Genomic DNA, 11,388 nt, shown 5'->3' on the forward strand with positions numbered 1-11,388 from the left:
TCATATATATATATATATATATATATATATATATACTATCTAAAACAAAATTTTAAAAACAGGGACTAGAGAGATGACTCAGAGGTTAAGAATACTGGCTGCTCTTCCCAAAGACCCAGATTCAGTTCCCAGCACCCACACAGCTGCTAACAACAGTCTGTAACTCCAGTTCTAGGGATCCCAAGACCTTTTCTGGCCTCCATGGGCATTGCACACATGCCTTTAGACAGGACACTCATACACATAAAATAAAATCTTTAAAAACAACTAAGAACAGTAGATTACAACATAATTATCCCCCCCTTATAAATGAACAAGGACCAGTGAGACGGCTCAGTGGGTAAAGGCACTTGCTGAGCAAGCCTGGCCACCTGAGTTCAATCCCCAGGACCTGCGTAAAGGTGTAAGGAGAGAACTGACTCCATAAAATCATCATCCTCTGTCTTCCACACATGTGCCACGGCATGACCACCACAACCAACATCATACACAGACACACCCAGACAGAAACATAATAATAGTAACAAAATTAAAGAACTATTGGAGCCAGGAGTGGCGGTGCACACCTGTGATCCCAGTACCCCAGAGACTGAGGCAGGAGAATGGTGAGTTCAAGGCTAGCCTGGGCTACCTTGTCTTTTTTATTATTGTTTTTATTTTATGTGTATGAGTGTATCACCTGCATGTATGTGAGTACTCCCATGTCGTGCAGTGCCTGTGGAGGTCAGAAGAGGGCTTCGGATTCCCCTGGAACTGGAGTTAAGGACGGTTCGTAGCCACCATATGGCAGCTAACAACTGTCTGTAACTCCAGTTCCAGGGGATCGGACAGCCTCTTCTGTCCTCTGACGGCATTGCATAACACAGGTGCACTTACCTTCATGCAGGCACTACACTCATACACCTAAAATAATAAATAAAATATTTAAAAAAAGAAAAGGAGGGGGCCTGGAGAGGTGACTCAGTGGTTAAGAGCACTGGTTGCTCTTGGAGAAGACCTGGATTCAATTCCCAGCACCCTCAGGCTAACAACCATTCTTTTAACTCCAGTTCCAGGGGATCCAATGCCCTCCTCTGACCTCCATGAGCATGGCACGACACGGGTGCACCTACCTACATTCAGGCAATATACTCATACACATAAAATAAAAATAATAAAATACTTTTTACAAATTTCTTTTTAAAAAAGAATTTTAAATAAACAAATGTGACTCAGTATCTACAGTTTTCCCGGTTCTTTTTTTTCTTTTTCACATTTGTTGATTTATGGGGAGGTGTAGGGCAAACCACAGCCTGTGAGCAGAGGTCAGAGGACACTTTACAGGAAGCTCTCTCCTTCCACATGTGGATCCCATCAAACTCAGATTGTCAGGCTTGGCAGCAAGCACCTTTACCTGCTGAGCCGTCTCACTGGCCTCTACCTAGCAATTCTTTTTCTAATTTTTTTTTTTTAATCTTTTTGAGACAGGGTCCCTCTGTAGCCCCAGCTGGCCTGGAACTCAAAGATCTACCTGCCTCTGCCTCTCAAGTGCTGGGGCTAAAGGCGTGTGCCACTATACCCAGCTTTAATTTTTTTTTTTGGTCTTTTTGAGACCGGGTCTCCCTGTAGCCTGAGCTGTCCTGGAAGACCAGGCTGGCCTTGAACTCACAGAGATCTGCCTGCCTCTGCCTCTCAAGTGCTGGGACTACAGGCATACGCCACCACGCCCAGCTAATTTTTAAAAATTTTCCATGTATGAGTGTTTTCCCTGTATGTATGTAAGTGTACCTGTGTGTGCAATGCCCATGGAGGCCAGAAGAGGATGTTAGACCCCCTGGAACTAGTTATGGACAGTTGTTAGCTGTCATGTAGGTGCTGGGAACTGAACCCCAGTCCTCTGTAAGAGCAGCGAGTGCTCTTAACAGCGGAGCCATCTCTCCAGTCCCAGGCAACTTTTTAAAAAAGAGACAGAGTCTCATTATGTAGTCAGTTGGCCTCCTGCCTCCACCTGCCTACACCACCTCATTCAGAGACTTTTTTTTAAAAAGAAAGTCTCATTCTGTTACCCAGATTGACTCGGAACTCACTATGTAGCCCTAGGCTGGCCCTAAACGCAATCCTCCTGCCTCAGCCTCAGCCTCTGGAACGGCTGCATCTACAAGTTTGAGGACCACCTTGCCCAGCTTCCAGGGAACCATTTAGAAATGTCTTAAATTCTGCTATTTTCAGTCAGGCTGGGGGATCTCTTATGAGATCAAGACCAGCGTGGTCTACATAGTGAGTTCTAGGCAAGCTGGGGCTACAGGGAGATCTTGTCTAAAAAAAAAAAAAAAAACCCCAAAAAAAGAAAAAAGAAATCTACCTTGAGAGCCAGCTTCCCTAGACACTCAGGTGTAGGCAGTTGATGGCAGGGACCATGTAAAACTTCCTCCCCGGAAGCCTCTAAGAGTGAAAAGCAATACCAAGACAGGAGGTCAAGACACCTGTGGGGTCAGCTCTGGTGAGCCCCACCTGGAGAAGCCCCACCCATGTTGGCACGTGGCTCCTGAAGGATACCAGGGAGCTGGCTAGTTACAGGTGCCAAGTCCAGGGTGACCCAGAGCTCTCTTGCACACTTAACAGGGTGTGTGAGGCAGGACAGTGAGTGGACTCAGGCATCCTTGGCCACAGGCTTGCTGGGCAACAAAGTATCTTCAGCAGGGACCATACATCCTCCCAGGAAGGGAGGCAGCACTGCATTTTCTGGAATGTTCCAGAACAGATTCTATGTTTCCATGAATTCCAAAGTAAAGCCAAAGACAGCTGCAAGGGGAAAAAATTCACATTCACTGAACTAATATCTATTGGTAATATTAGTTCAACAATAATTGGCATGTCTACCCAGACTCCAGGCAGCACGGTAGTATTCCCAGTCATGAAACAAAGCAGCCCAGCTCACAGGGACACCGCATAGATCTGTATCTGAAACCCTGCCCCTGTACCTCATCTGCCCTCCCCAATCAGGTTCCAAAGCCATGTAAGCCCAGCACTCAGGAGGCTGGGGCAGGAGGATGCCAAATTCAAGGCCAGCCTGGGCTTCAAAGTGAAACCCTACCTCAAAACGGGAGCTAGAGAAATGGCTAGCAGTTAAGGGAACTTGCTGCTCTTGCAGAGGACCCACATTCTGTCCCCAGCACCCACATTAGGTGGTTCACAACTGCCTGTAACTCCAGTTCCAGGACATCTAACACCCTCTTCCAGCCTCCATGGGCACCCTGTACTGCAAGTCACTATATGTCCCAGGTATGCACACACACAAATAAAAATAAGATGCGTCTTTTAAAAAGAAAGAATAGGGCAGGGAGGGATGGCTTAGTGGAAAAGATGCTTGTCGCCATACCTGATGACCTGAGTTCAATCTCCAGAACCCACATGGTGGAAAGAGAGAACCCTCCTGAAAGCTGTCCTCTGTGCTCCACCTGTGTGTCATGGCACATGCACAAGTACACACACAAATCCATAAGCAAATGTAGAAAATCCTTTTTTTCCCATTTGATTTATTTATTTTTATGTGTATGAATGTTATGCCTGCGTGTGTGTAAGTGCACCTGTCGTACAATGCCTGTGGATGACAGAAGAACATCGGATCCCCTAGAGCTGGCGTTGAGATGGCTGTTAGCCATCATGTGGGTGCTGGGATTCGAACCTGGGTCTTCTGCAAGAACAGCCAATGCTCTTTTCCGCTGAGCCATCTCTCCAGCCCCAGAAAATACTTTTTTAAATGGGTATAACATGCCTGTAATCCTAGCACTCAAGAGCTGGAGGCAGGAGAATCAGAAGCTCAACACTACACCTGACTACATGAGGTGTTCCAGGCCAGCGTAGGGCTACATGGGAGCCTGACTCAGAAAACTGGTGGGGGAGCTACATAGGTCATTATCGGGGAACCCTGCTGTTAAGATTGGCTCCTTTCTCAGCAGGGGCTTCCTGCCTGACTTACCTGGAAAGTGCCACCAAGCACAGATGCTTGGCCTCATTTAAAACATGACCTTTGGCATAGTTACCTGGAGTAAAAACTACCCCCAGGTTTTTTTCTATATGATAATTAGGCATTTCCCCACAGTTGGATGATAGGATCTCCTGCCACATGTAAATAGAGCATACTGAGCACCTATCAGCTGAAGCATTGGCTGCCGCCTCCACACTGTATTTTCCCTGACCCCCACTGAGTAAACGGAGCTGTATCACTGAGTCTGGAGCTGTTTGTATCACTGAACCTGCCTCCCGAGAAGGGCTTTCTTCCGTCAGTGTTCACTGGCCGTCCCTGACCCTGTTCGTCACTTCTGCTCCCTTTGTCCTCGTGGACCGATGGCTGACAACCCACGAGGGAAGGGAGAGACCCCACAGATCATTCATGTCCTGACAGCTTGAAGACCTGAGTTCCGAACCCCAGTGCCCATGTAAAAGCCGGCAGTGGGTGTGTACCTGTAATCTCAGCAATGAGAAGGGGCAGACAGGCAGATTCCTGGAACTCATCAGTCAGCCATCCTAGGCAAATCCGTGAGCTCCAGGTTCAGTGAAAGACCCTGTCTCAAAAAATAAGGTGGCAGGCTAGCAAGATGGCTCAGCAAGTAAAAGCACTACCCATCAGCCTGTGTTCTATCCCTGGGACCCATGTGGAGGAAGGAGAAAATCGACTCCCACAATTGTCCTGATTCCACACTTATGCCAAAGAATGCATGCTACACAAATAAATCAGTGAATAAATAAGTAAATAAAATAAATAAGTGAGAAATAATAAGATGCAGAGAAACTGAGGGAAGACACCTGATGTCAACATCTGGCCTCCACATGCACAAGTACATTTGTGTACACAGGAACATATATACAAACATCATACTATACACACACAACAGGTTCCAAGCATACGGGCCTGCTAAGCCACCTCACACCAAGGGCCCCTTCTAACCAGCATGGCTTCTTGAAAGCTGACATCTATTTGAGATGGCTCAAAGGACAGGGGATGACAGTGATCCACAGTGGCCTGAGCACCCGAAGCACCGGATCGCAAAGGGTTCTCTTTGTGAGCTCATGATTATGCAAGTAGGAAATGGGACAAAGGTATCAATCTTCACAATGATGCCAAACAGGTACTATACCACCTCCAACTTACAGAGAAGAAAATCAAGGTCCAGAGGAGTTATACTGTGAGGCTAAGGAATGGCCTAAGCCACGCAAAAACCTGCAAGATGCGAGGTGGAACTGGAACGCAGACCATCAGCCTCTGGAGCCAGTGGCTCACTTTTCACATAAAGAACTTCCATCGACAACGTACCAGCCATTCTGCCAGATGCTGGATATGCTGAGCTCATGAGAGAACAGGGCCACACACTGGAAGGTTCCATTGAACAGTAGGCCACCAAAAGCAGAGGCAACAGCCATCTCGGGCCTGTAACCACATCCTGAACTTACATTTTATCTTTGCGTGTGTGTGTGTACATGTGTGTTTGTGTATATACACGTGTGCTCATGTGCAGGTGTGCATCAGGTGTCTGTTGTCACAGTCTACCCTATTTGAAACAGGGTCTGTTGCTTGCTGCATACATCAGGCTAGCTGGCTCACAAGCTTCCATCTCCAGCAGCACTAGGGCTATAGACACAAGCTGCCTTGATTGGTTTTACACTCATTCTAATGCTCTGAACTCAAGTCCTCACACCTGCACAGCAAGCGCTTTACCCACTGGGGCACCTCCCCTGGCTCTACACCAATCTTTAAAGCCCCATTCTTCAACAGCTTTGGAACTGAAAGCAAGTGATCACTCTAAGGGTCTAGGATGGAGACATCATCCAGTGCTACACTGTGCTGCTCCCAAGATAAGGGCTAAATTTTCCACTCTTCCCGGTGCTTTGCTCCTTGGAGGTGTCAGGTGAAGTCTTGTTAAATTTATGGCTTGGATGTGCCAGGTCAGAAGTTTCCTCTTTCAATGTGACTGTTGGCTCAAGTATCCTTAAAGGCACCCCGCCCTGCTAAGTCCACTTTCCAGTGTCCTAGGTTTCTTTGGGTCAAGCACAAGTGACCGCAGTCTTCTTCACCTCTCCACCTCCCTGGGCCGACATGTTCTGCACCTGAAGCTCATCTTAGCCAGGCATCCTGGCTACCCTCCCTTCTGCCAAGGCACCCACTTACAGAAAATAAGCAACTGTAAATCTGGAAGCTAACGGAGGCCCCCGTAAGGTACAATAAGGAAAGCCACACACAAGGGGCTTGTTCATGTATGAAAATGTCCAAAGCTACACAACGTATATGTTGTTAGAAGCTATTTGAAAAAAAAAATATGCATAGACTGGCTAGTCACTAACACCCTGAAACCTGTGTGGTGGTACATGTTTTTAATCCCAGCACTCAGGATGCAAAAGCAGGTGGATCTCTGTAAGATTAAGGCCAGCCTGGTCTACATAGTGAGTTCCAGGCCAGCTGGGGCTACAGAGAGACCCTGTACCAAAAACAAACAAAAAAAGCCCTGCAGATTTAAGCAGTATCTTCTTTATGGAGAGAGCAGCAGTTAGAACACAGGCTCTGGAACCAGAAAACCTGGATAGGAGCTGTCTCTGGAGCTTCTAGGGCTGACTGGCCTTATTAAATTACTCAATTTTGAAGACAGGCGTGGTGGTGCATGCATTTAATCCCAGCACTCAGGAGGCAGAGGCAGGCGGATCTCTGTGAGTTCGAGGCCAGCCTGGTCTCCATAGCGAATCCAGGCCAGCCAGGGCTACAGGGAGACCCTGTCTCAAAAAGACCAAAAAATAAAATAAAATTTAATAAATAAATTACTCAATTTCTTCCTGACACAGCAGGGAGACGGTGGTCACTAAGGTCCAACCTCCCAGGGAGGCTGGAGGCGCTGAGATGAGATAGGTAGAGGTTCTTTTCAAACACTGAAGCCCACACCCTCAGCACACCTGCACCAATAATCAGCGTGGTTCAGACCCTGGTTACCTCCAGTATCCGTGACATGCACTGCCTTTGTCCCCAGGGGGCTCAAGTGCAAGTACTAGAACAGCCACATGGCCAGCCACAAAGCAAACGGAGCAAGGCCCCCCTGAAGGTTTTCCCTCTCTGGAAAAATCAGACCTGACCTTGAGGTCAGGAAATGACCTCTGCCAGGCCAGAACACGGGGTTGGGAGCAAGGTCCTCCCATTTACCTGGCACTGACTACATACATGCCCAGCCACAGGAAAGTAACCTGCTTCAGCTGATTAGAGCTGAAACCCCCCAGCCCCTAAACTGAGGCTGGCAGGGCCCACTGCTGGGCACCGTGCCCCCGCTCTGTGCCCCCACTGCGGTGTGGTACTCAGCTCTAGCACAAACACCAGCTTGCCAGCTCTTCCAACTTAACCTTGAGGCTGCCCTCCCCGCCTTCCAGGGGAAGTGAGCTTGCTCATCAGCTCAGCTTCCTCAGGGGACCCACATCCATCTAAGCAGCACCCAGAGGGCAAGACACTGCGACTCTGCGAAGATTAGAACAATCCTTCACCTCTGTTCACTTTCCAGGCCTGATGACCTGCTCACTCCGCTTCCTGAGCAATAAAACGTTCGAAGGCAAGAGTTCCTCATGACACCTGCTCTCCCCACAACCCAGGCAGGACCCTGGGGAACAGCAGATCTGCGGCCTGTTCCCACGGGGGCACCCACCCATGGGGTCACACTGCTCTCAGGCACTTCCCTGCCACCCTTGTTTGGGTTCGCTCAGCACCTCGGCTGAGTTATCCTCCTGAATCTTGCAAGAGATTGGGCCGAGCCCCTTAGGCGCCCGGGACGGGGGCTGATGCGGGGAGCGGGGGACACGAGCACTTAGGGCTCAAGGGCGGCTAACTGAGCCCCATGCCAATCGCCAGTTCCAGTGTCCCCGCCCGGCTTGCCCGGCTTCCTGGACTGAACCTCCTCAGGATTGCGGCCGCCGCCCTTGGGATGAGTCCAGGAGGCCGGTGGGAGGAGCCGGTGAGGCAGCCGGTTCTGCAGCAGCGCGCGGAGCATCCCAGCCACCGGGTGAGCGGGGGTCCAGGGAGGATGGGGAGGTCCAAGGAGGATAGAGAGGTCCAGGGATAGTGGAGAGGTCAGGGAGGATGGGGAGGGTCAGGGAGGATGGAGAGGTCCAGGGAGAGTGGAGAGGTCAGGGAGGGTGGGGAGGTCCAGGGAGGGTGGCGAGGTCCAGGGAGGGTGGCGAGGTCCAGGGACGGTGGCGAGGTCCAGGGAGGATGGAGAGGTCCAGGGAGGGAGGCGAGGGCCAGGGAGGGTGGCGAGGGCCAGGGAGGGTGGCGAGGGCCAGGGAGGGTGGCGAGGTCCAGGGGCGGTGGCGAGGTCCAGGGAGGATGGAGAGGTCCAGGGAGAGTGGAGAGGTCAGGGAGGGTGGGGAAGTCCAGGGAGGATGGGGAGGTCCAGCGAGGATGGAGAGGTCCAGGGAGGGTGGAAGAGGTCAGGGAGGATGGGGAGGTCCAGGGAGGATGGGGAGGTCCAGGGAGGATGGGGAGGTCCAGGGAGGGTGGCGAGGTCCAGGGACGGTGGCGAGGTCCAGGGAGGATGGGGAGGTCCAAGGAGGGTGGAGAGGTCAGGGAGGATGGGGAGGTCCAGCGAGGGTGGAAGGGGACACGGAGAGGGAGGATGGAGAGGTCCAGGGAGGAGGCCCAAGGAGGGGGTCAAGGATGGAGAGGTCAAGGGAGGGGGGTCCAGGTCGGATGGAGAGGTCTAGGGAGGGCGGAAGGGGACGGGAGAGGACAAGGCAGGCCCGTCGCCCCGCCGGAAGCCAGTAAGGGGTGGAGGCGGCATTCTGGGGATCGTGGGTACCAAGGCCCTCTCAGCCGCCGCGGGTGGGAGCGAGCCGGAAAGGGGCGGTGCGGGCCGATTCCGTGGGCCCGGCACCGCCCGGCGGGCCGCTGGTCTTACCGGCAGATCTGGATGGCGGACGGCGTGTCGGTGGCGGGGCCTGACATCCTGGAGCCGACAGCGGCCGGAGGCGACGGAAGCAGAGCACAGGTGTCCTGCAGGCCCGGCGCGGAATGAATGAGCCCGGGCGGCGCCATGGAGGGGGAGGGCGGAGGCGGGGCCATGGCGCCGGAGAGGCGGCGCCTGCGTGGCGGCGGCGAATCGCACGCGCCCGGCCCTCGGGGGCCCCGCCCCCTGCGGCGCGGGGAGGCCACTGGGCTCCGCTTCCAGAAGGTTCCCCCGCTGTTACGCCCCGCGTGCGGGCGCTGAGGAAGCGCAGTGGGCGGCGGCGGACACTCTCGGGGTCGGAGCGCGGGGCTGCGGGCGGAGGAGCGGAGCTTCTCCCGGCGCGTGCGCGGCCTCGGCTGCGGCCAGGGCGACTCTGGGCGTTCCCTGCGCCGCGCGGCGATTCGCTGCCCGCCCGAGCCGGCCGCTCGGTGAGGTCACCCAGGAAGGCCCGAGCCGGGCACAGTGGGCACCGTGCCCGCCGGCCGCGCCGTGCCCGGGCCCTGCGGGACGGCCGTGCGGGGGCGCAGCGCCCCGTGCACCCGGCCAGGCCAGGCTGGAGCTGACTGGGCCATGCTACGCTGCAGACCCCAGGACACCAGACTCCCCCAAGGACTGCGAACCCTGAGAACCTCCCCCTGTGTCTGCACTGCCCACCTGGTCTCCAGAAAGACACCCTGGGAGCTTACAGTGAGAGCTGGATGCACCTGCTGCTCTGTTTTCTGTGAAGACTAGTCCCCAAAATAGAGTGCATCGAAGTGGGGGGAGGAGGTCATAGAATCTAAAGGAGTAAAATGTGGGAGTCCCCATCTGTTACTACAGAGAACTTCCCCTACGTGTGTAGTTTACCTTATTTCACAGTTCTACACTGAACGTAAATTTGTACTCAGAGTCAAGAAAACAAAACCCACAGAACTCAGTCTCCCATGTGCAACTTGAAGGACCCATTTACACTAAGCCAGGTAACACAGGAGTGCTTGCTCCTGGATCGCCCGCTGGGCATGGAGTGCAGTGTACAGCAGTTAGTTACCAAGTACGTGCCATCCACATCAGCGTTGCCTGGCATTTCACAATTATTTTGTGCAAAGAATTCAATTTTGGATTCTTTGTTTTGTCTTTTTGAGACAGGGTCTCCCTGTAGTCCCAGCTGGCTTGGGACTCACTATGTAGACCAGGTTGGCCTCCAACTCTGTGAGATCCGCCTGCCTCTGCCTCCCTGTGGGGACCTAAAAGCCCCACCTTGCATAGGTCCGAAAGGAAGTTACTGGGGGTGCAGCCTGGCTTGCTTTGAAAGTCTGAAGAATACTTCCACACCGCTGAGGAGTACATGATCTGCACGTGACCATCCTTAAGATACACACTGAGGGGTGGGGGGGAAGTTCCAGGTGCCTTTATAAGCTTTATAACACCTGCAATAAAATGAGTCCCAGTTTGACTAGGCTCCCCGGTGCGTCTGAGAGTCCCTGGGTAATGGGGTCAGTGTGGGCTGGAGAACAGCATGCTTACTCATCCCCAATCCTCACCTCGCTGGGGGTCGCAGGTTTGAACCCCCGGCATCTGGCGCTCAACATGGCATTTGAAGGAAGGTGAAAAGAAGAAAAGAAAGAAGAAGAAAAAATGGATTGGGGCCAATCGAGGAGGTTAGGGGTAAGCAAGACCCTAAAAATAGGTAACACAATTTGTAAGTTTGAAGACCCAGCGCTTAAAGCACTGAGAGATATGCTTAAAAGCAGGGGATTGAATTTGTCAGATCCCATAGCTCAAAAGGTTTGGGCAGAGGTGATTCATTTGGCTTCCTGGCTACTTGGGGCTAATGTTTTTACTGGGGATAGATGGAAATCATAGGAAGAGTTTGAGGAAGAAGGCAGAAATGCAACAGAAGTGAAACCAAAAGTGACCAAAGTAACAAGCAGCACCTCAGGTGTGCCCTGGCCAGCTTCAGAACCTCCCGGGCAGAAGGGCGGAGCAGAACGGAGTGCATGGGGTCCACGGTGAAAGCCACCCACCCCACCCACCTTGAACTAATGCGTGAGCTGGTCGGGAACCCATGGGAAAGCCGGGCAGGGGACTACCCCTGGCCGGTGACTGGCACGAGTCAGGGGCTCAAAAAAATAAATACTTCAGAACCCACCCCCACCCCCACCCCGGCATGGGAATCATGGGAAGGGTTTGAGGAAGAATGCAGAAATGCAGCAGAAGTGAAACCAAAAGCAGTGAAAGTACCAAGGAGAACCTGGGCGTGCCCTGGCCAGCTTCAGGGCTTCCTGAAACCCATGAAAACTGTCCTCACTTCCAGGATTCTGGCCCCGCTCAGGAGGCTTCTGTGAGGCCACGGGTAGAAGCGTATCCTATTAATGTAAACCCAGGAGGCACGCGCCCTGAACCCTGGTATCCCTGGGAGGCAAAGGATTTGAAGGAATTAAAAAAGGCGGTGGCTGAGGAT

General features: G+C 52.6%; 1 protein-coding gene across 1 annotated transcript in view; it reads right to left on the reverse strand.

Annotated features, from left to right (window-relative positions):
* Positions 1–9,128, reverse strand: part of Acot7 (acyl-CoA thioesterase 7) — a 128,340-nt gene extending 119,212 nt beyond the window's left edge. The window contains exon 1 of the mRNA XM_008822411.2: positions 8,901–9,128. Within this exon, the coding sequence (XP_008820633.1) occupies positions 8,901–9,064 (164 nt within the window). The 5' untranslated portion in view covers positions 9,065–9,128. The remainder of the gene's footprint in view (positions 1–8,900) is intronic.
* Positions 9,129–11,388: the final 2,260 nt, after the last annotated feature.

This window comes from Nannospalax galili, unplaced genomic scaffold, assembly GCF_000622305.1.
Source record: "Nannospalax galili isolate Female #2095 unplaced genomic scaffold, S.galili_v1.0 scaffold1488, whole genome shotgun sequence".
NCBI classification, from domain to species: Eukaryota; Metazoa; Chordata; class Mammalia; order Rodentia; family Spalacidae; genus Nannospalax; species Nannospalax galili.